This window comes from Pristis pectinata, chromosome 12, assembly GCF_009764475.1.
Source record: "Pristis pectinata isolate sPriPec2 chromosome 12, sPriPec2.1.pri, whole genome shotgun sequence".
NCBI lineage: Eukaryota > Metazoa > Chordata > Chondrichthyes > Rhinopristiformes > Pristidae > Pristis > Pristis pectinata.
The window spans coordinates 41,945,880-41,971,661 of NC_067416.1; the positions used below are offsets into that span (position 1 = coordinate 41,945,880).

Sequence of the window (25,782 nt, forward strand, 5' to 3'; positions counted from 1 at the left end):
CTCAAGGGTAGTAATCTCAGGACTACTACCCATGCCACGTGTCAATGACAGGAAGAATAGAAAGCTCTGGCAGTTGAATGCGTGGCTGAGTGACTGGTGCAAGGTGCAGGGCTTCAGATTCTTGGATACCTGGGACCTTTTTTGGGGGAGGCAAGACCTATTTGCTAAGGATGGGTTGCACCTAAACTCCAAAGTGTCCAGTATCCTGGCGGGAATGTTTAATTTAGTTGTAGGGGAGGGTTTAAACTGATCTGGCAGGGGGATGGTAACCAGGATGCTAGGTTACAAGATGCTAAGGTGAGGGAGGAAGTGTATAGAAACGAATCCATTGAGGATGGCAAGAAGGACAGGCAGGTGATAAGTCAGGATAATTTACTGAATAATAGAAGTACAACAAATCAGGATGTTAGGATACAGAATGTTAGGATCGGGGATGAGGATGTTAGGATACCGAATGTTAGGATAGGGGATGAGGTCTACAGGAACATGTCTAAGATAGTAGGTAGCGAAGATAGTAAGAAGGATGAACAGGTAGAAAGTCAGGATAATCTGCTGAACAATAGAAGTACAATAAAATCAATAGCAGATACCAGTCTAAACATACTATATTTAAATGCACGTAGCATCAGGAATAAAGTAGATGACCTAGTGGCACAACTACAGGTTAATAAATATGACATGGTTGCAAGCACTGAGTCGTGGCTTCATGATGGATGTGATTGGGAACTGAATGTCAAGGGGTACACAGTGTATAGGAAGGACAGGCGGGTAGGCAGAGGGGGAGGTGTGGCCATGATGGTTAGTAGTGATATAAAATCAATAGAAAGGAAGGACATTGGGTCAGAGGAAGTGGAATCCTTATGGGTGGAGCTAAGAAATAGCAAGGGTAAAAGGACAATAGTAGCAGTCATATATAGGCCCCCTAACAGCAGTCAGGAAGTGGACCATAAGTTGCAGATTGAGATAGAAAAAGCGTGCCAGAGTGACAATGTGAAGATAATTATGGGGGATTTTAACATGAAGGTGGACTGGGAGATCCAGCAAGGCGGTAGAACTTAGGAGAGTGAGTTTGTGGAATGTCTAAGGGAGGTTTTTCTGGAGCAACTTATTGAGGAGCCCACCAGGGGATCGGCTGTTTTGGATTGGGTGCTGTGTAGTGAACCCGAGGTGATTAGGGAACTAAAGGTAAAGGAACCACTGGGAACAAGTGATCACAATATGATTGAGTTTAGTTTCAAGTTTGAGAAGGAGAAGCTGATAACTGGTGTATCGATATTTCAGTGGAATAAGGGAAATTACAAAGGTATGAGAGAAGAGTTGGCCCAAATTGATTGGAGGAGTAAGTTAGCTGGAGGGACGGCGGAGGAGAAATGGAAGAAATTTCTACAGGAAATAAAGAAAATGCAGGATAGATATATTCCAAGAAAAAAGAAGGTTTTGAATGGAAAAAAGGCACAGATGTGGATAACGAGGGAGGTGAAGGATAAAATAAAAGCAAAAGGGGCGGCGTACAAAGTAGCAAAAATTAGTGGGAAAACAGAAGATTGGAAAGTTTTTAAAAATCTGCAGAGAGAAACTAAGAAGGTCATTAGGAAAGCAAAGATGAGTTATGAAAGGAAGCTGGCGGACAACATTCGGAAGGATTCTAAGAGCTTTTTTAAATACATAAGGAATAAAAGAGAGACACGGGTTGACATAGGACCAATTGATAACGGTGCAGGAGGTATTCTAATGGACGATAGTGAGATGGCAAGGGAATTGAATGAATATTTTGCATCGGTCTTCACCGTGGAGGACATAAGCAATGTGCCGGTTAGTCAGGAGTCTCACGAATTGGAACTGAGTTCAGTTGAGATTACTAGGGAGAAGGTGCTAGGAAAACTAAAGGGGCTTAAGACTGAAAAGTCTCCCGGACCGGATGAGGTGCATCCCCGGGTTCTGAAGGAGGTGGCTGTAGAGATAGCGGAGGCATTGGTGATTATTTTCCAGGAATCGATAGATTCTGGCATGGTTCCGGAGGACTGGAGGGTAGCGAATGTAGTTCCGTTGTATAAGAAAGGTGGGAGGCAGCACAAAGGAAATTACAGACCTATTAGTCTGACGTCAGTGGTGGGAAAATTATTGGAATCTATCCTCAAGGAGGAGGTTACCGAATACCTAGAGGCGCAAGGCAAGATTGGACCTAGTCAACATGGTTTTGTGAAGGGGAGGTCCTGTCTGACCAACCTATTGGAGTTTTTTGAAGAAATCACAGGTAGGGTGGATAAGGGAGAGGCGGTAGACATTGTGTATTTAGACTTTCAAAAGGCCTTCGATAAGGTGCCTCACAAGAGACTGATTAATAAGATGAGAGGTCATGGAATTATGGGTAGGATAGCAGAATGGGTGGAGCATTGGCTGGTTGGCAGGAAGCAAAGGGTGGAAATAAAAGGATCTCGTTCTGGTTGGTTACCGGTTACTAGTGGTGTGCTGCAGGGGTCGGTGTTGGGGCCGCTCCTTTTTACCTTGTACATCAATGATTTGGATGATGGAATAAATGGTTGTGTGGCTAAGTTTGCGGATGACACCAAGATAAGTGGAGGAGTAGGGAGCATAGAGGAAATAGAAAGGATGCAGAGGGACCTAGACAGTTTAGGAGAATGGGCAAGGAAATGGCAGATGAGATTCAATGTTGAGAAATGTGCAGTTGTACACTTTGGAAGCAGAAATAAGCGGGTAGATTATTATCTAGAAGGAGAAAAGATTGAAAGTACGGTAGTACAAAGGGACTTGGGGGTACTCGTACAAGATACCTTAAAAGTTAACCACCAGGTTGGATCGGTGGTTAAGAAAGCGAATGCTATGTTGGCATTCATCTCGAGAGGTATAGTGTATAAAAGTAAGGAAGTGTTGATGAGGCTCTACGGGGCACTAGTGAGGCCTCATTTGGAATACTGTGCGCAGTTTTGGGCCCCACATCTTAGGAAGGATGTGCTGAGTTGGAGAGGGTTCAGAGGAGATTTACGAGAATGATTCCGGGAATGAAAGGGCTTACGTATGATGAGTGTTTGTCAGCTCTTGGACTCTACTCTCTGGAGTACAGAAGGATGAGAGGGGACCTCGTAGCGACATTTAAAATGTTGACAGGAAAGGATAGAGTAGATGTGGCTAGGCTGTTTCCCTTGGTGGGCGAGTCCAGGACCAGAGGGCACAATCTTAGAATTAGAGGGTACAGTTTCAAGACAGAGATGAGGAGAAATTTCTTTACCCAGAGGGTGGTGAAATTGTGGAACTCCTTGCCACGCACAGCAGTGGAGGCCAGATCAGTGGGGGTGTTCAAGGAGGAGATAGACAGATATCTAAATAGTCAGGGTATCAAGGGATATGGGGATAAGGCTGGAAAATGGGATTAGAATAGTTTTTTTTTCCCACCCCATTTCTTTTTCCCTTTTCCTTGGAGCAGACTCGATGGGCCGAATGGCCTGCTTCTGCTCCCTTATCTTGTGAATTCATTATGTTATCAGGAGACCCCAATATCACTGTAGTTTCAGTGCATTTTAAGGCATTGTGATATTTCCGTCTTTCTTTTCCAGACTGCTCTTTCAGTAGGATAACTGGTTTTACTATATTTCTCATTAAAAATAACAATCAATTTATTTTAGTGTTCTCCATATTAACTGACAGGTCAGTGAAACTGTCTGAAAATATCCTTTTGAAGCTTCATGGAAATGTTTCAGCTATTCTAAAGCTATTCTCTGTACATGCTGTTGTTGTGCATTGTTCCTGAGGTAATGGACTATGAGAAGGTTGTTAGGGCTCCTGAAATACGAGGGGGCAGAATGGGGAAGATGCTTTATATGATAAGAGAGGAGAGCAGTGACCCAACCTTTTGCCACTACTAGGCTGTGCTTTTTTACCTGAAGGGTCTACATTTGTCCAAGCTGGAAGACTTAGAGTACTTTATGGAGGGAAGAGATTGTCAATTTCCATAATGCCAGTGAATATCTCAGGAAACCAGATCAACAATGGTGTTCTAAACTGTTATAACCTAAACTGAATTCCCTGTATTTCAGCCTGCAGACCAAATCCAATGTGGATAGCATATCCTACATTACAGCAGTCTGCTTCCAGAATTATTTTACCAGTATCCACCTCGCTGCTCTGGGTGTATGGCAGTCTGATCCATAATCCCTGTGTTACCCCAGGGATATCCCTACAATTCTGGATAAGAGAAATGGTTTCACAAATAGTATCTCTCTGCTCTGGAGAACAGCAATCTATTCAAGAGTGGCATCTCTCTGTTCTTGAAGAACAACAATCTGCTCATGGGTAACGGGGACCAAAGCTATAATTAAGTCAGCTTAAATGTACATACTGCCACTTTTCCAGGAAGTCTTTGCCTGTGAGTTAATGGTGGCTGTTACTTGACCCAGTGGTTGCTGTTAAAAGAGATTGCCGCTAAACCCTTGTATAAAAAGGCATGTGCCTTCCAGAGTGTTCGCTGGCTCCATACATCTTCCTGTGAGAAGGGGAATGCATTCCTTATTCTCCTTCCCATCTTATGCCTTCAACTAAGCGGGCCTGACAACTTGCTAAATCATTTCACCATGCATTCCCACCTCTTACATGTGTCTCCATCAGAGTCCTTACCTGAATCTACTGGAGCAGTTCTGATGTGTGATCCCTCTGGGGAGTGTCATTATTAGATTGCCAATGTATCTTACCTGACTGTAGCCCACTGATGCCAAGCATCTCTATCATCCATGTCTTTAACCTGCTTTCTTCTGCCATGTCACTGTCAGGATCTGAGGTGGTATATAACAGTGTCAGACACAATGATGCAGTATGCTCTTCCTCATAATTGCCATAGCTCTCATATCCTGAAATGAAAAATTACAATAGAGGTGCACTGATAATCTGTGAGCATAGTGCTTCTGAGAAATCTAAAATCATGATCATATCCAAAGGAGTAACACAATAGAAAACATTAGAAGATGAATTTCTAGGCAACAATTCCTTAAACTCTGCTTGCGGTGATTGATAAAACAACTCAAAAATGCTTGACTGGTTTGCCCAAAGTTTCCAATTTACGGTATCTCGGGGTATTTCACAATGTAGAAATCTGTGGAATTTCATAGTTATCCTTTATGTTGACAGACCAACAGACAGAGGGAATGCCATATTAGATCTAGTTTTAGGTAATGAACCAGGTCAGGTGACAGATCTCTCGGTGGGTGAGCATTTGGGGGACAGCGACCACTACTCCATAACCTTTAGCATTGTCATGGACAGGGATAGGAGCAAAAAGGACAGGAAAATATTTAATTGGGGAAGGGCAAATTATGAGGCTATAAGGGTAGAACTTGAGATTGTAAATTGGGATGACATTTTTGAAGGGAAATGTACTATGCAGATGTGGTTGATGTTCAGGGATCTCTTGCAGGATGTTAGGGATAAATTTGTCCTGGTGAGGCAGAGAAAGAATGGCACGGTGAAGGAACCATGGGTGACAAGAGAGGTGGAACAACTAGTTAGGCAGAAGAAGGCAGCATACATAAGCTGTAAGCAGCAAGGATCAGATAGGGCTCGTGAAGAATATAGAGTAGCAAGGAAGGAATTTAAGAAGGGGCTGAGGAGAGCAAGAAGGGGACATGAAAAGGCTTTGGTGAGTAGGGTTAAGGAGAATCCCGAGGCTTTTTTCTCATATGTGAAGAGCAGAAGGGTGACGAGAGTAAAGGTAGGACCGATGAGAGACAAAGGTGGGAAGATGTGCCTGGAAGCTGTGGAAGTGGGTGAGGTTCTCAATGAATACTTCTCTTCAGTATTCATCAAAGAGAGGGGTCTTGATGACACTGAGGACAGTGTTGGTAAGGTTAATGTTCTAGAGCATGTAGGTATCAAGAGAAAGGATGTGTTGGAGCTGTTAGAAAATATTAGGACAGATAAGTCCCCAGGGCCTGATGGAATATTCCCCAGGCTGCTTCACGAGGTGAGGCAGGAGATTGCTAAACCGTTGGCTAGGATCTTTGAGTCCTCGTTGTCCACGGGAATGGTACCGGAGGATTGGAGGGTGGCAAATGTTGTCCCCTTATTCAAAAAAGGTAGTAGGGATAGTCCAGGGAATTACAGACCAGTGAGCCTTACATCTATGGTGGGCAAGCTGTTAGAAAGGATTCTAAGAGATAGGATCTATGAGCATTTAGAGAACCATGGACTAATTAGGGACAGCCACCATGGCTTTGTGAAGTGAAGATCTTGCCTCACAAGCCTGATAGGGTTCTTTGAGGAGGTGACCAGGAAGATTGATGAGGGTAGTGCAGTAGATGTGGTCTACATGGATTTTAGTAAGGCGTTTGACAAGATTCCACGTGGTAGGCTTCTTCAGAAGGTCAGAGGGCAAGGGATCCAGGGACGCTTGGCTGTGTGGATTCAGAATTGGCTTGCCTGTAGAAAGCAGAGGGTTGTGGTGGAGGGAGTGCATTCAGATTGGAGGGCTGTGACTAGCGGTGTCCCACAAGGATCGGTTCTGGGACCTCTACTTTTCGTGATATTTATTAATGACTTGGATAAGGAGGTGGAAGGGTGGGTTAGCAAGTTTGCAGACAACACAAAGGTTGGTGGTATTGTGGATAGTGTGGCGGGCTGTCGAAGCTTACAGAGGGATATTGATAGGATGCTGGGCTGAGAAGTGGCAGATGGAGTTCAATCCGGAGAAGTGTAAGGTGGTACACTTTGGAAGGACAAACTCCAAAGCGGAGTACAAAGTTAATGGCAGGATTCTGGGGAGTGTGGAGGAGCAGAGGGATATGGGGGTTCATATCCACAGATCACTGAAAGCTGTCTCACAGGTGGATAGGGTAGTTAAGAAAGCTTATGGGATGTTAGCTTTCATAAGTCATGGGATCACGTTTAAGAGCCGCGAGGTAATGATGCCGCTCTACAAAACTCTGGTTAGACCACACTTGGAGTACTGTGTCCATTTCTGGTCGCCTCATTATAGGAAGGATGTGGAGGTGTTGGAAAGGGTGCAGAGGAGATTTACCAGGATGCTGCCTGGATTAGAGAGTATGGATTATGAGGAGACACTAAAGGAGCTAGGGCTGTTCTCATTGGAGAGAAGGAGGATGAGGGGAGAAGGGGAGACATGATAGAGGTATACAAAATATTAAGAGGAATAGACAGAGTAGACAGCCAGCGCCTCTTTCCCAGGGCACCAATGCTCAACACAAGAGGGCATGGCTTTAAGGTAATGGGTGGGAAGTTCAAGGGAGATATCAGAGGGAGGTTTTTAACCCAGAGAGTGGTTGGTGCATGGAATGCACTGCCTGGGGTGGTGGTGGAGGCTGATACGTTGGTCAAGTTCAAGAGATTGTTAGATAAGCATATGGAGGAATTTAAAATATCCCTCTATGTGGGAGGAAGGGGTTAGATAGTCTTAGGTGTGGTTTAAAGGTCGGCCCAACATGGTGGGCTGAAGAGCCTGTATTGTGCTGAATTGTTCTATGGTAATCAAGTTAATAACTAACAAAATTAGAGGCAAGTACTGCAGGTTAGAACACAGGTTTCTGAAGGAAGCAGTGTTCTGCACAGAATGCTGTATGCTGGGCTGTGCATTTGTTTCAATCTATTTTTGCTGAAATCATCACTGACCAGAGCTAATTATGAATATAATCTGTGTTTTTTGTTACACAGGGAAGAATCAGTTCCTCTGGTCACCTCATGGTGCAGAATACTCCACTCCGTGGTCGTATAGTACCAGCTGTTCAGAGCCAAAGGTAGGTTTGATCTGAAATTCATGTTAGTAATCTCTTTTTTTCATTCTTTGGGGTTTGCATTTCCACATACTGGAAGTAAGAGGTTTTTTAGGTATCAGTAATTTGCCAATGGTCTATCAGCATTTGGGTCCTTAATACTAAGTCCATTTAGTTTTCAACTAAATGGACAATGGCAACAGTTTCCTCTCCTGTCCACTAAAAACAAATGAATACCAATAAAGCTAAATGAAGTCAATTTTATTTTCATAGTGGTCTAAATATGAAAATAATTGCAAACAGTTTGGCACTGGAATAAGCCATTTAGCAACAGGATGTTCCTCTATCCAATTAAATTACAATTGATCTATATCTTGCACCTACCACCTGCCTTGGTTCCACATATATTAATACTATTTCCCAACAAAAATCTGTGAATCTCATTTCTGAATGTTCAACTCATTAGTATCAGCAGTTTTTTGTGGAGAGATTTCCAGATTTCCTCTACATTGTGTGTGGAATATGTGTTTCTGGACATCACCCCTGAATAGCTTACACCTGGTTTTAAGGTTCTAGTTCTGGGTATCCCAAACAGACAAATTTCTTTCTCTTTATCAGCTTCTATCAATTCGTTTAATTTCCTTAAATACCTGAATTAGATCAAAGTTTGATGTTCCTTATTCAAGGGAATACATGCCTGGACCATTCAACCTGCCATATAAATTTTACCAGCAACACACACAAAATGCTGGAGGAACTCAGCAGGTCAGACAGCATCTATGGAGAGGAGTAAATAGTCGACGTTTCAGGTGGAGACCCTTCATCAGGACTGACACCTGTCACCCTTTTAATGAATAATAAATTTCACCCTTTTAGCCCTAGTTTACTGTTGGGTTGAAGTTCACATCAAAGCTGGCTTAAGGCATGCCACATAATCAAGCAACTAACAAGAATCATAACAAAATCACCTCTAATATCATGCCTCGCATCATCCATTTGTAGGAGAGGGATGAAAACAGGCACAGAAGTGGAGTACTCCAGTACCCCACCCCAGCTAGCCTGCTTCTCCCCCACAGTCCCTTCAGTCCATCTGCCTGTGCTTTGAACTGTTCTTCCTATTGTACCATGGGTCCACACCTCTTGATAATTTTTGTTGTTAGATCATTTCCAGTTCCCAAAAGGGAGAACATAAGAAATAAGAGCAGGAATGCATCATATGGCCCTCAGAACCGACTGTGCTATTCAATGGAATCATATCTGATCTGACCTTGGGTTCAACACATTATGTCTGTTCCTCACAACCCAACAAACATGTCCTTTATTTTCAAATATTGCCTCTTCTCAATAATAGCTATAGTCTGAAGGAAAGGGTGAATACAGTGCTTTCAAGGAAAGTGAATAGATGTTTACAATTATAGGCCAGCTATTTAATTCAAGGAAGAAACCAAATCAGTAATGGGATATCAAATAAATCGGAAGTAAATGTTCATGATAACTTAAATTTACAAATGTATTTCTCAATGATTTAGCAATTGAAACATTATTTATGATCTTTTTTCTACAGAAATAGCCTAATGATGTCTGACTGTATATCTTGAATTTGACAGCACGTTTCACTGCTTGTATTTTGCTGTTAAATCAGGTGAACAATGTAATTTTCAATAATAATGCAGTTTGTTATGTATTGAACAATAGGACAAGGTCTCGTGTGTCAAAAGGTGAAGAACCTGTAGAGGAGCGATTTTTCTGCCCCCATTTTCTTCAGGCACCTGGTAACATGGTTGCCCATGAAGGACAAGTTTGTCGATTAGACTGCAAGGTACGTGTTCAGATAATAACAGGTAACGTGTTCAGATACAAATGCTTCAAAATCACACATTAGACATGCAAATGTGTTTAAGGATATGAGAAAGTATGCATATATGTTCAGGACTTCCTCCACGGACATTACAGGTTATAATGCTCATATCCATATACAAAACTAATCTACTATATACCTCCACCTGCCCCGTATGTGCTGAGGAGCCCAAAATTAGAAAATTTTGTTCTAATTTTGCGTTAGAACAAAATGCAACTCCATTGTAGACTGACCAGAGAGACAGAGCAACACCAACTGTGGTGGTGGGTTAAAATAGGTAAGAATGTACATCTATGTGGTGATTATGAGGTAAAATGAAACAAACCAGATGACAATGAGCAGTACTTATTGGTTATTTCACAAGATGTAAATGCAGGGTTGGCAGAAGTCAATGTTTTCACTAAACTATATCTGTCACATGCATATGCTCTGCTGAATGTGGATAAAGAGAGTCAGAAAAGGGTTTTTACTCCTTTATAAAACTATCTAATGGTGTGAAGTTGTCACCAAAGATCTTTCAGTCTTCAACGGACAAGACATTACAAGCTCTACATCATTATTCTTGCAACAAGATGATGCACTAATAGCCACAAGTACCAAAGAAGAAAGTCTTTGAATATCAGAAGAATTCATGCAACTGCACGAACAAATGCAAAGTTCAAAAGAAGCAACTGTGCATTTTACAGAAAGAAACAGTTTATCTTGGAAAAATGTAGAGGCAAATGGATTACAACTACTCAAAGAAAGGCAAGCAATTGAGAAGACAAGGAAGCTGTAAACATTGTAGAACTACGGACATTCTTAGGCATGATATAATATTATTCTAGACTTTTGCTAGATCTTTCAACAGTGTTTATGCTATTGGATCAGTTACTACAAAAGGAAAATCGGAATTTGGGTGAAGAACAGCAAATAATCTGTGTAAGAAAAGACTGGGAGACAAGTCTCTGTGAGTTCATTATTAAACAATATGTATGTTGAAATATTTGGGATGCTTGAATTGTGAGATGTAATCAGTTATGTAATGGATGTTGACCGAGGAAAACTAATTATGTTTGCCTTACTTATATTGACGTAGAGTGATCAACACTGTGCTCAAACTGAACGTGAGGCCTGAGGGATCATCACTGGAGTGAAAAAGCTTCATCAATGCCTTTTGTTCAGATCATTTACTTTGGTTAAAGACCATAGGCCTTTTGATGTCAATTATTGCTCCTAAGTTAGCAATAGCAACAATGGCTGTATAAGAATGCAAAGGTAGCTATTCTTGTATCGCAGTACATCTGCATATCGAATATAAAGTTTTGATACAAAATGCTATCGCAGACATGTTGTCAAGGTTACCATATGAGAATTCAAATACAGGCATTGAAGGCAGAGTATTGAAAAATAATATATGATTTTCCAGTTACAGCAATGGAGATAGCCAAGGATATAATTCTGAAAGTATATGAGAAAGCTGTATATGGATGGACTGAATCAGACAAATGTGCAGATGAAGACATACTGTCAAGGAGAAATAACATAATTTGTACTATAACCAAGAATATGAGTTGTCAATGGAACAAAGGTGTCATATCAAGTGTATTGAGAAGATGAATTTTAAAAGGGCTTCATAATGAACATTGTGGTGATAATGAAGGCAATGGAGAGAAGTTTTGTTTACTAGCCAGGATTATATGAAGAATGAGTAGATAAAGGTACTCTCTGCCAAGATTGCAGACCAAACCAGTGAAGACAACTTTGCAGCTGGAAATAGTCAACAAGATTTTTCCAAAGAGTACATGTCGTTTCTTGTGAGAAGGGGCTTGATGACTGCCTAGTATTTGTAGTTGGTCACCAGAAATGGATAGAGGTGAAACTTATTGGGTCCAGTCCTACAGCAGAGCGTACTGTCAAAGATTTGATGTCTATTTTCTTATATATTGGCTTACTAGAAGAATTAGTCTTGGATAATTGTCATCAATTCCATTCATTACTATTGGAACAGCAGGCACATATGTATTTCACCACAACATTCAGCACAAATTAATGAGAGAGGACTGAGAGATTGGTGAGAATTGTCACAGATCACCAAGGAAATAAGTAATACAATAGTGCTCAAGTTTAACAATGAGACATTAATTAGGAAGCTTTTTGTTAAACTATAGAACATTATACAATAGTTTGTATAACTGCTGAGTTATGACTGAGGGCCATACCTCCTTGAAGCATTTGGTCATTTTCAGTGTTCCTTTACTAGTAGATTAATATACAAAAATTAAAATGCTGGACCTGATACCTGCAAATAATACATTTAGAGTGGTGCAATTATTTGATAACTTTCATAATATTTTGAAAATGTGTGTTAAATTCTTTCTTTTCATGTAAGGTAAATTTGATGAGTTGGTATTCCTTGTACATGGATTCATCTAATTGCAATATAACCAGGAAATCTGCAGAGATTACTATTACCTGAATAATCATCTATTCAGCAGTTACTAGTTCTGTGCTTTGGTAAAATATGTGAGTTTTGCTGGTTAAGTTCCAGCAGTATTGGCATGACACCTCAAAGCCTCTGTCCAGTGGCTCCAAAGACATCTAGACCTAGAAAGCAATATCTTGAGAGAGCTGGAATGCAATTTGGAAATGAATGGTGGAAATCCAGTTGCTGTGGCTCATGTTAGAACTAGCCTCACAGGTAAGGTTGTACTCAGACAGTAACAGAACTGAGGTTGTACTCAGACAGTAACGGGAGTTGGGATCTTAATTGAAAAGCAAGACCTAATAGACAATAATACTCAGTTGAGCAGCACAAAAATAGTTTCTTTGGCCCACCATGTCCATGTTGACCTTTTTGTCCATCTACATTTATCTCATTTGCCCTCATTAGGTCCATATCCTTCCATGCCTTGCCGGTTTAAATGCTGTCTAAATGTTTCTTAAACATAGTGATTGCATCTGACTCCACTAGCAACGTTCCAAATATCAACCACTATCTGTATATAAAAAAAACTTTGCCCTCAAATCCCCTTTAAACCTCCTTCCTCTCCTCTTAAACCTTTGCCCTCTTGTTTTTATACCCATAATATGGAAAAAAAGTTTCTAACCATCTACCCTATCTATGCCTCTTATAATTTTATATACCTCCATCAGACCACCCCTCACCTGACTTCGCTCCATGGAAAACAAACACAGCATATCCAGTTGTTCCTAAGTCCTCCAATCCAGGCAAGATCCTGGTGAATCTCCCCTGCTCTCTCTCCAGTGCAACCACATCATTCCTGTACTATAACGACCAGAATGGCACATAATACTCCGTGTGGCTAACCAATGTTTCGTAAAGTTGCAACATAACATTCCAACTTTTATATTCCATGCCCTGACCTACGAAGGCAAGCATGCCATATGTCTTCTTCATCAGCCTATTTATCTGCATTGCCACTTTCAGGGAACTGTGGTTTTGTGGGCGGCACGGTAGCATAGCGGTTAGCACAACGCTATAACAGCGCCAGCGATCGGGGTTCGATTCCCATCGCTGTCTGTAAGGAGCTTGTACGTTCTCCCGTGTCTGCGTGGGTTTCCTCCGGGTGCTCCGGTTTCCTCCCACATTCCAAAGACGTACGGGTAGGTTAATTTGGGTTTAAAATGGGCGGCGCGGACTCGTTGGGCCGGAAGGGCCTGTTACCACGCTGTAAAATAAGTTTACAGTTTAAAAAGAACCCCATGGTCCTTTTGTTCATCAATATTCATTGGCCTACCATTTACTGTACATGTTCTATCCCTACTTGACCTCAAAATGGATCACCTTGCACTCATCGGGATTAAGTTCCATCTGCCAACACTCTGCCACAACTTTCCATCTGATATATATTCTGCTGCAGGCTCAGAACGCCTTCTTCATTATCCACAACACCACCAACTATCTGGTAATTGCAAACTTACTTAATCATACCTTCACATCCAATTCATTATTATATATCACAAATAGCAAAGATCCCAGCACTGATCCCTGTGGTACATCACTGGTCATGGACTTTCCATCAGGAAAGCATCCTTCCACCACTGTCCTCTGCTTCCTATCACCAAGCAAATTTTGGATCCAATTAGCCAACTCATCTTGGATCCTGTGTGCTTTAACCTTTTGGACCAGCCTACCATGAGGTTCCATATAGATAACCTCTACCACCCTGCTTTCATCAATGTTCTTAGTTACCTCCTCAAAAAATCCAATCAAATCAGTGAGGCAGGTTCTCCCCCCACACAAAGCCATGCTGACTACCCCTGATCAGCATTCACCTTTCCAAATATACGTGAATCGTGTCCCTTAGGATTTTCACTAGTAATATCCATACTACTGACATAAGGCTCACCAGCCTGCAGTTATCTCATGATTTTTGGATTATTCCCTAATTCCTGTGAAATTTGATAATTATTAGGTGATTAGGTAATTATCAGAAATTAAGCAAATTAACAATTGATAAAGGACAAACCAGAGAGAGGGGGAATTACATTTTCTTGTTTATTGACAACAGTGCTGGGGCAAAAAGGAGCTACACTGAAGGGTCAGGTGAAGCTTATACAGGTTGACATCAATAGGAAGGTGGCAAGGCATTCAGTTTATGACTGGAGGTGTTGTTTGGTAGTCATGAAATGGTAAAGGACAGCATGTCATAGACTAAATGAAGAGAAGATATAATGTTACAGGACTATTAGAAAAGGATTAGAAAAGAAGGGAACTGCTGTTTAAATGAGTTAACAGCAATGCACATAGTATGTAATAAAAGGGCAGCAGGAAGCAGTAACAAATTATCAGGAAATAAGTTTTATTGCCAAATGATTACAGAAGAAATCAGGTCTGGCAATTAACATTTTCAAGCCATGATATGTATTTAAAAAAGACAGAGAAGAAAGAAGTGGAGATGGAGTAATTAGTTAGAGATTGTATAAGTGACATTAGGGAAAAAGGCAATTTAAAGTAAGGTCTCAACACATTAAAATCATAATTTTATGACATTATGGATTAATACAGAAAAATGGCACTGAAGTTTAAAAAAAATAATCTCATTGAATGGCTGAGTAGGTATGAGGGGCTGAATTATCCACTTCTGTTCTTATATGAGCGATTAGCTGATAGTGGAAGGGTGGTGCAGAAACAAAAATGCACAACAATTAGGGAACCGAATAAGTTAAAACACAATAATAATTATTATGGAAGATTTCAAGTATCACAAAATTAATTGGCTAGAAGAGATTGATAAAGAGGATCAGTGAATGGAATACGTAAGAAAACTGACTTTGGAAAATTCCCCGTTAGAACTAATTATGGGGAATGAACCAAACCAAGGAAGCACTTTAACATAATGACGTGGTCAGACAGACAGGGTAAAAGGTGGGTGTGAAGAAACTATTTTGAGGAGCTCAGAATAGAATTTGGGGAAATCAAAAAGGCAGTAATAACTAACAATAAATAATGCAGCACCAGAATTTATCTAAACTTTGCTCAACAGATGCCAGTTATAAAATCCTGCTAAACACAAATTAAACATTAATAAGTCATTATGAATAAATAAAAATTTGGAAAAACTGGAAGCCGCATAGTCAGAGGCTTATACTAAGCAGTGTTGAATATGATAAGAATGTGAAGAGACAAGGAGATATTAAAAAGGGACAAAAAGGAACTATGAAATTGAATTTGTGAGGAAATGTATTAAAAAAATCAAAGTGTTCTACAGGCACTAAAGTTAAAACAAAAACTCAGAATGGGAATTGACCACAAAGAGAGAAAATCAAAGTACTGAGAGCAAATAGATTGAAATATTAAATAACTGCTTTGCTTCAGTATTTATCGGAAACACAGATTAGGTCAAAATTAGATTGGAATACGCGATTAGATAAGACATAACCACAACTTAAATAAGAAAGGGAAAGGTGTCAAATGCTGTAATATTAAAGAGCCTAAAATGTTACTCCATGTGAATTATAACCATATTTTTTTTAAAAAAGAGGCAGAAAAGCCACAATTAGCATTTTTAGCAATTCATTCAATCCGTAGAACTGACAGATGGCTAATGTTGTGCCTATATTTAAAAGGGAGCTAGAATATGTCCACCAAAGTTTAGACTGGTCAGTATAATACCAGTGCTTGGAAAAAAAGTGAAATTCATACTGAAAAAGAAAATAGAAAAAAAGCTAGAAACCATTTTTTTATAGTAATAACTATTGTTTGTGGATTTCAAAGGTAAAGCCTTGCTAGACCAAACTCATGAAATTTTGAAGAGGTGTAACTAAGAGAATAGACAAGGATAATGTAGTTCCTGATGAAGGGTCTCAAACCGAAACATCGACTGTTTATTTCCCTCCGTACATGCTGCCTGGCTTGCTGTGTTCCTCCAGCATTTTGTGTGTGTTGCTCCAGATTCCAGCAGCTGCAGAATCTCTTGTGTTTCAGGATACTGTAGTTGTTGTAATTTCTAAAAGGACTTCAATAACATAATAGTATAATGAATTAGATCAGAGCATCTGGAGTCAGAGGGCAAGTTGTAAAATGAATAGCTAACTGGCTTTGAGAAAGAAAGCAGTGAGCAGGGGCAAATGATAGTATTCATAATGCTGGAAAGTGGTTTATATTAACATTTTGGACTTCAAAATTAAAATAAAATCAGAGACATCATATTGAAGTGATGGTCAATACTGAGAAGGACTACATCAAATTAATAGAACTCATTAATAAATGTTGAGAACTGGTGTATAATTGACCAATGAATCTCAGCCCAATTAACTGAGATACTACATTTTGGAATTAAAAATGAGGTTGTAAAATAAGGATCTAAAGAAGGGTAGGGAAGCAAAGGAATTTATATATCTCTGCATGAAGCAACATCAATTAATAAAATCATAAAGTAAGTAGTCCTAATGTTTATTGTTGGAGGTAAAATTGAAAAGATGGTCAATCAGAACAGTTCTGGTTTTAGGAGGTTTGTAGGATATTAAAATATATTCCCTTTCTTTTAGGTGAGTGGTCTGCCAAACCCTGACCTTATGTGGCTGCTAGATGGTAAACCTGTGTTGCCAGATGCTACCCACAAGATGCTGGTGCGTGAAAATGGAATTCACTCGCTCTTGATTGATCATCTTACAGCAAACGATGCAGGGACTTACACATGCATTGCAACAAACAAAGCGGGACAAAATTCGTTCAGTTTAGAACTCTCTATTGTAGGTAAGACCACCCTTTTGTGTACTTATATAGTTCTGTTAAAATAGGAAGTTTCCATTAATTTGGATAACTAACTGAATTTGTCAACTTGTCAAAAAAGTTAGAAACTAAAATTATAATAACAACTATTCTTTGTGGATTTCAAAGATAAAGCCTTGCTTGAGCAGACTGATTGAAGTTTTGAAGATGTGTAACTGAGAGAACAATGTAGCAATCCTTGTCTAGCAATTACCATTTGTGCAGGAGACACTGGGCTCTGAAGCACCTGCTTTTTCAGTTGCCAAGTGGACTCCTAATGTTCAAAATTAGTGACCAAGATTCCAAAGGAAAGTCTATGTACCTATTGATTGAAACCAGCAGACCAGGCTAATTATTGATGTTGGTGCACAATGATAAATTGACATTAATCCTGCCATTTTTCAAATTCTAACCTACTACCTACTTTAAACTGAAAAAATACTTAAGTGGCATAAAAGACACTAAACAGGTTAATGGTTGAATTATTTCTTCCATTTCCTGATGCACCTTAGACTTTTTTGAGCATACTTTCTTCTCTTCGGTATATCCCCTTCAATTCCATATGTTCTAATTTTGTTTAATAATTACTTGTGTGAAAAGGAATGGTACAACAGTTGCTGAAGTGCATTCTTTGCTAATTTGTGCAAAGTAGGCATGGGTGATCTGAAAGGCCTTTTCCTTTGAAATGAACATAGCTGGGAAAATAAAAGAGACCTTGAACAACAGGATAATGAGCTAATAGAAAATGGAGGGGGAAAGAAATATCAGAAGGAGGCTATCTTCATTAAAGACCTCCAGGGAGCAATTATTGTACCTGAACTTCACCAGGCATCAATTCATGAGACATCTTTGCCTCAGTGGGTGAAATCTTCCAACTGCTGCAGATACAACTGTAATGCCAAAGTATAGCAAGGAAAGCACTCTAAATGGCAGTCAGATAGCAATCAGTGAGAGTAGGCAGCAACACCTCCAGCATGATTATTCTCAACACTGGTGCCCCACAAGGCTGCATTCTCAGCCTTCTACTCTACTCCCTATATGGTCATGACTGCATGGCCAGATTCTGCTCCAACTCCACCTACAAGTTTGCAGATGATACCATTATAGTAGGCCGCATCTCAAATAACGATGAGTTGGAGTACAGGAGGGAGATAGAGAGTTTAGTGACATGGTGTCATGACTAAAACATTTCCCTCAATGTCAGCAAGACAAAGGAGCTGGTCATTGACTTCAGGAAAGGGATCAGTGTACATGCACCTATCTACATCAATGGTGCTGAGGCCGAGAGGGTTGAGAGCTTCAAGTTCCTAGGAATAAACATCACCAATAGCCTGTCCTGGTCCAAGCACATAGACACCACGGCCAAGAAAGCTCACCAGCACTTCTACTTCCTCAGAAGGCTAAAGAAATTTGGCATGTCCCCTTTGGCACTCACCAGCTTTTATCGATGCACCATAGAAAGCATCATATCTAGATACATCACAGCTTAGTATGGCAACTGCTCTGCCCAGAACCGCAAGAAACTGCAGAGAGTCGTGGACACAGCCCAGCACATCACGGAAACCAGCCTCCCCTCCATGGACTCTGTCTATACTTCTCGCTGCCTTGGTGAAGCAGCCAGCATAATCAAAGACCCTGCCTACCCAGGTCATTCTCTCTTTTCCCCTCTCCCATCAGGCAGAAGATGCAGGAGCCTGAGAGCACATACCACCAGGCTCAAGGACAGCTTCTATCCCACAGTGATAAGACAATTGAATGGTTCCCTTATACGATGAGATGGATTCTTGACCTCACAATCTACCTTGTTATGACCTTGCACTTTATTGTCTACCTGCAATGCACTTCCCTGTAGCTGTGACACTTTGCTCTGTATTCTGTTATTTTTTTTACCCTGTACTACCTCAAGGCGCTGTGCAATGAATTGATCTGTATGATCGTTATGCAGGACAAGTTTTTCACTGTACCTCGGTACAAGTGACAATAATAAACCAATACCAATACCAATCTTAACTTCAATGCATCTCACTCTGTCCAGTCTATTCCTGAAATATAACCTAGATCAAACAGTTTCCAAGGCACCACTGCACTTCTACCTACACAAAGGAAATACATTTTATTTCTTTTAATCTTGCCAGTGGCAAGTAGCCTGAGTGAGCACAAGCATTTGCTGGAATCTCTTAGGGGCACTTAGAAAACTATAATAGGATTGGATAGATGAATGAAAGGGAATTCATGTTTGACAAATCTGTTGGAGACCTTTGAGGATGTAACTAGCAGAATGAAAGGAAGGACCAGTGAATGTAATATATTCAGATTTCCAGTACGCCTTCATTGGGTGCAACAGAAGAAATTATGAAACAAAATTAGAGCATATGGAATTGAAGGGAATATACTGGCATGGCCTGAAGATTAACTAGGAGACAAAAAACAGAGAGAAGGAATAATAATTTGGGAGGCTGTGACTGGTGGGGTGCCACAGGATAAATGCTGGGCCCCCAGCTGCTCACAATCTTTATAAATGATTTCGATGAGGAGACATTATCCAACTTTGTTAATTGGACAAAGCTGGGTGTCATTATGGGTTGTGAGGAGGTTGCAGTGAGGCTTCCAGAAGTTATGGAATGGGCAAGGACTTGGCAGATGGAAAATATTGTGGAAAAATGTTAGGTCACCCATTTTGGTGGAAGAAAATAGACAAGTGGAATATATTTCAAATGGTGACCAAATAAAAGTTGTTATTCAGAGGGACCTGAGTGTCCTCATACAAGGAACACTGAAAATTAATATCCAGGTACAGCAAACAATCAGGAAGGCAAATGGTACGTTGGCCTTGATGACAAATGTATTTGAGTACAAGACTACAAATGCCTTATTGCATCTGTTTATGGCCCTTGAGAGACTGCACCTGGAATATTAAGTACAGGTCTGGCTTCCGTACCCAAGGGTGCTTTCATGCTTGTGACAGAGGGAGTTTAGATTGATTTCTGGAATTTTAGGTTTCTCCTGTGAGGAGAGATTATGCAGACGGTGATTAAGCAAACTAGACCTGTGTTTAAAAGGATGAGAGGTGATATTGAAATATAGAAAATTCCTAAGAGGCTTGACAGAGTAGATGCTGCACCTCCTGATTAAGGTGTTATGAACCATGAGTTTACATAGCCTCATGAGAGGCTGGATAGGCTAGGACTTTTTTCCCTGGAGTACAGGAGGCTAAGGGGTGACCTTTTAGAGGTTTACAAAATCATGAGGGGCATAGATAAGGGGAATAGCCAAAGTTTTTTCCCCAGGGTCGAGGGCTCTCCACTCTGCTTTAGAGCACCCAGATAACTGCAAGTCATACGTCAGGCTATTGTCTGTCAACTACAACTTGGCGTTCAACACCATCATTCCCTCAGTACTAATAACCAAGCTTCAAAACCTGGACCTCTGTACCCACCTCTGCAACTGGATCCTCAAATTCCTTATAGGGAGAGCACAGTCAGTGCAGATTAGTAATAATATCTCCTCCTCGCTATCAACACAGGCACACCTCAAGAGTGTGTGCTTAGCCCACTGCTCTACTCTCTCTACGCTCATGACTGTGTGGCTAAGCACAGCTCAAACAACAACTATAAATTTGTTGATGACACCACTGTTGTTGGTAGAATCTCAGATGGCGATGAGGAAGCTGCTTAAGGGGCGTCACAATAATAACCTTGCACTCAACGTCAGCAAGACCAAAGAATTCATTGTGGACTTCAGGAAGGGGAGGTCAGGAGATCACGCACCAGTCCTCATTGAGAGGTCAGCGGCGGAAAGTGTGAGCAGCTTCAAGTTCCTGAATGTCAACGTCTCAGAGGATCTATCCCGGGCCCAACACATTGATGCAATCACAAAGAAGGAATGCCAGCAGCTCTGTATCATTAGAAGTTTGAGAAGATTTGGTACGTCACCAAAGACTCTTGCAAATATCTATAGATGTACAGTGGGGAGCATTCTGACTGGGTGCATCACAGCCTGGTGTGGAGCCTCTAATGTGCAGGATCACAAGAGGCTGCAGAGGGTTATAGACTCAGCCAGTTCCATCACAGACACAACCCTCCCCATCATCGGGGACATCTTCAAGAGGCAGTGTCTCAAGAAGGTGGCATCTATCATTAAAGAACCTCACAATCCAGGACATGCCCTCTTCTCATTACTAACACCGGGAAGGAGGACCCAAACTCAACTATTCAGAGACAGCTTGTTCCCCTCTGCCATCATACTTTTGAACGATCCATGAATCCATGAACACTACCTCATTATTCCTTTTTTTGCACTATTTATTTATCATTGTAATTTATAGAATTTTATGTCTTTGCACCGTACTGCTGCCGCAGAACAACAAATTTCATGTCATATGTCAGTGATAATAAATCTGATTCTGATTCTGATTCAGAACAGAAAGGACACAGGTTTAAAGGGAAAGATTTAAAAAGGACTTGAGGGGCAACTTTTCCTCACGGGGGTGATGAGTTATATGGAAGGAGCTCTCCGAGGAAATGATAAAAGTGGGTAAAATTATGACATTTAAAAGGCATTTGGACAGTTGCATGGATAGGAAAGTTAGAGGGATAAGGGCCAAATGCAGGCAAATGGAACTAGCTTAGTCAGAGCAACTTGGTCGGCACAGACGAGTTGGGCGGAAGGGCCTGTTTTGATGCTGTAGCTCTATGACTCACTGTCTCAAAATAAGGGTTGGCCATTCTTGACTGAGATGGGAAGTAATCTCTTCACCTGGAGGGTAGTGAATCTTTGCAATTCTCTATCTAAGAAGACTGTGGATGCTCAGTCACTGAGTATTTTTAAGATAGTGATTGATAGACTTTTTGGATATTAAGGGAAACAAGAAATCTCTACAGGAAAGCAAAGCCTAGGTAAAAAGTTGGTCATGATCTTATAGCATGGTGGAGCAGGCACAAGGTATTAAATGGCCTACACCTGCTTCTATTTCTTACGTTCTTATAACTCGATTTGAGTCTGAAACCCACGTACACATGCAGAGCAAGCTTACTCTGACAGTTGCGCTGTCATTAGGAACATTATAGCCTCCACCACTGGCAAACTCAAGCAGTGCTCCTGCTGCCTGGACTACACTGAAGGAGCTGTGAAATACTTGATGCATGGGTATCAGGATACTTAGTAGGATGGTCAGTGCTATGCTATAATGCCAATGTGAGGGAGTAGGTCTTGCTTCCTCACATCAGCTGAGAAGCTGAAGAGCAGGAACTCGAGTAAGAGGAGGAGAAAGTCTAAGTGGATGAACTAAACAAGGAAATGAAGATAAGTGAAGACAACCCTTTTCTGTTTAGGTTTTGATGAAATAATTAAAGAAAGACACCAGTAACCTTAACTGCACTTCATCTTTCAAAAGCTGTCCTGTGCTTCTTACCTGTTATCTATCAACAACCACCACATCACCTTTTTACTGACAACGCAAAAATAAAAATAATCAAGAAATGCATATTTAAAAAAATAAACCATGCAAAATCATACAAAAGTAAACTAATCATTCCATTTGTGCCTACATTCTGTGAGCCCGGTGCTGCTATGAGGTGCCTACCCAGTGGTTGTTGGTCAAAGACTGCTGACCTTTAAGTGCACCAAGTGCTTGGTTATATATTCCAGTCAGCATTCATCTGCAATAACAACAGAGATGCTGGACACACTCAGAAGGTAGTCTGTGGCCTGGCCCATTTCATGAATATATCTTCTGAGGTCTCTGCAGCAGAACTAACATCTGACCTCTCCTAACAGGTGCTATCCTTCTCTTTTCAGTCTGGATGCTGTGCACCTCTGTCTAATGTTGAAACAAACATAAGTCCCTCTTTTTTTCCCAGCCTGCAAAATATTTCCCATTTCATTATCTCAGTTGGTAGATGTAGCTGCAAGGCAGAGTGATTGTGTTTTTCATCTTCACTCACTTATGTCTTTTCCATCGCTGGCTGGTGGTCATCAGACACTTGGGAGATAAATTATACTTTCAGCATTAAGCTAGGATAGCAAACCCCTTGCAAGTCAGGAACTGCTAGACAAATGAAGAAGTAAAGTACTGTGAAGATCATGAATCTACCTACATTCTGATTGAATGCATAACTGTGATACTGAAGCAGCATTTTTCACTATTTCAACAGGCCAACATGTGAACTAATCTACATTTCCAGAAGTATCTTAAATACTATCATTTGTCATTCTTAGAGGAGATCCCATACTCAAAAGGGCTGAAGGAGGAGATGAGGAAATAGTTGTGCATGGCTAGGTGGACTGTTTTGTCGGAGCACTTCACTTAAGACCATCCCTTGAACCATTATATCCAAGCCACATCATAGCCATGATCCTTGAGTAATGTCCTAGCCTGTTTTAACATATTTCTAATATTCAATTCTATTCACGTGTCTCTTCAAAATACCAAATATTCTGTGGAAACTGAAACCAATTTATTTCTCTAACATCACATGTATGCTCCTCCATAGTTTTCATAAAAAGTGTGGCATATATTTGATTTTTAATTGTGCTCCTTTATAGTATGGTAGCAAGCTGTTGGACTTCAATAGAGACCTTGTGACTGCCATGATTTAAAAAAAACTCTAATGGCTTATATGATTTTCCTGTGTTTGTGCTCAGTCTTTTTTTCCAGTCCCCAATCTCTTCCTTTTGCAGTCCTATCAATGACTGCCTGGGAAGTGTTTGTTGGTCACTGTCTTGCTCAGTATTTCGTCAATGGCGAATGCTTTTTGTGGCAGAAGACAGGCTGGAGTCTTCAATAAAAGTACTCTTCAAGCCAATCCCCTCCTCCTATAGTCCAGAAATGATTATCTCCTGTGATGAGAGTGATTTAGGGTCTCTCACAGTCACACACTGCGTCAACACTCCTCTGTCTTTGTGGGCTCCCCTGCAATTTACTCCTGTTACTACTTATTCATAATACAGCAACTTAGATTCTGAAACCTATTTGTATGCGTACAGAGGTTATAGAAGCACTGTTTTATTCAGAGAGTTCTGAAAACTCTCAAAGGACTATGTGAAATGCATTGATTGATTAGTCATTATATTAAGTAATTCCATAATGTCGCACGGTGTTTGCCCTTCTTGGTTCCTCTTCTTCCTGCTCTTCTGTTCTTTCCAATTGTTCCTCCTCAATGGTGTATCGTGTCTCTCAGACTTGTAACTCCATTGGGGCAGTGCTAATTCTGGCTGATCTATACCTTAGCTTCCTTTACTTACCTTTGATTTATATCCATTGTTACCCATACCTAAAATAATCTATTAATTACAACCTTAAAATTTTCCCTTATTTCCATATCCACAGTCTTTCAGAGGAGGTAATTCTGAATTTACACTACTGTACTTTGGCTGAAAAAATAACTTCCAGATATCCATTTAGAAATTGCATTTCAACCTTTTAGCTAAAGTAAAACATCATTGCTGGCGCAAAATAGGGTTGCTCCAAGAACTTAAGGAAATTGGCTCCAAACAGCCATGTAAAAGTGCTCCTAAAAATACCCTAAACAGTGTCTTCAATCACTAGCTGCACAGGACCTGACAGGAGCAGTCTGATCAAGACCATTCAACTGCCAACGTGTTGCCATGCTGCAATTACAACAGACTTCAACCCTTAAAATGCATAGTGTTCATGGCTGCCAGACAATAGTATCACATGAGGGTGAGAGAGAGGCTGGATAGGACACCAAGGCTCTCTGAGAGCCTCACCATTCATATGTTCCACAGAAAACGCAGCTATCTTATTTCTCTACCCCCACAAGTACGTCAGCACTGGTACTAGTAAATGGTGGATGTTAACCTTACTCATTATGGAGATCTCAGGAGGAGGTAGCATGGTAGCAAGCTTTGAAGGACAAGGGAATAATGCAGAAAAAGTCAACGTCAAGTTTGTTGTCATATGCACAAGTACATGTATGCACAGGTGCAATGAAAAACTTACTTGCAGTAGCATCACGGGCACATAGCATCATCCAAGTGGCATTCGCAAGAAAAATATAAACATAAATTATACTCAATTTTTACAAGAAAGAACACAATTAGAACAATAAAAGTCCATTTTAGTTCAAAGTGATCAAAGTGATCAAAGTGATCAAAGTGGTCATAGTGGTCATAGTGTTGCTAAACTGCAGTGATTAGGGTTGTGCCAGTTGGCTCAAGAACCGAGTAGTTGAAGGGAAGTAGTTGTTCTTGAACCTGGTGATGTGGGACTTCAGGTACCTTCTGCCCAATAGTAGCTGCGAAAAGATGGCATGGCCTGGATGGTGGGGATCTTTAATAATGGATGTTGCCTTCTTGACCTCACTAGATATGACAAGGTGAGAACAGCATTCTTAAATATAGTGAAACCCTGTTAACCAGGCACATTTTCTGGACTACTGGATGTCACTCCAGTAAATATTCCAAAACACTTCTAATCACTTCTTTTAGATGTTATTCAATACAGTAGTACAATAAATCAATAGATTTCCAAAACAATAAGTTTTAAAGGAGCACAGGAAACAGCGTCCTGATGAGATTCAAGGAAGTGCAGAAACTGGGGCCCCAGTGATTTTAAAAGGATGGTCCCTCCTGCAGCTGTCTCCTATCTTCACATTCCCCTCGCTCCACCTTGTTCCATTGGTTTTATTTTCCTCTTTTTCCTCTCTCTGTCTGCCTCCATTTATCATTCACCTGCCACGGTCTCCCAACTCCATCCCTGCTCTCCTCGCCTACCTGGCACTACCTGCCTGTCATCTCACACCCCTCTTCAGTCCACCAATTGCCTCGGAATCCTTTCTTGCCACTCTCCATCTCCTCTTTATGCTGGCCATCTTGCCTCTCCACTCTTAGTCCTGATGCAGGATTTCAACCTGAAAAGTTGACAATTCCTTTCCTCCCCCAGAAGCTACTTGACCCGCTGATTTCTTCCAGCAGATTGTTTGTAACCTCAATCATTAATTGCCCATTGTGTTTCTTGG

General features: G+C 40.8%; 1 protein-coding gene across 1 annotated transcript in view; it reads left to right on the forward strand.

Moving 5' to 3' along the window:
• The window catches only part of mypn (myopalladin), a 193,356-nt gene that overhangs the window by 149,881 nt on the left and 17,693 nt on the right, over positions 1–25,782 (forward strand). Inside the window, exons 15-17 of the mRNA XM_052027770.1 lie at positions 7,672–7,754; positions 9,426–9,549; positions 16,582–16,789. Of these exons, the coding sequence (XP_051883730.1) occupies positions 7,672–7,754; positions 9,426–9,549; positions 16,582–16,789 (415 nt within the window). The remainder of the gene's footprint in view (positions 1–7,671; positions 7,755–9,425; positions 9,550–16,581; positions 16,790–25,782) is intronic.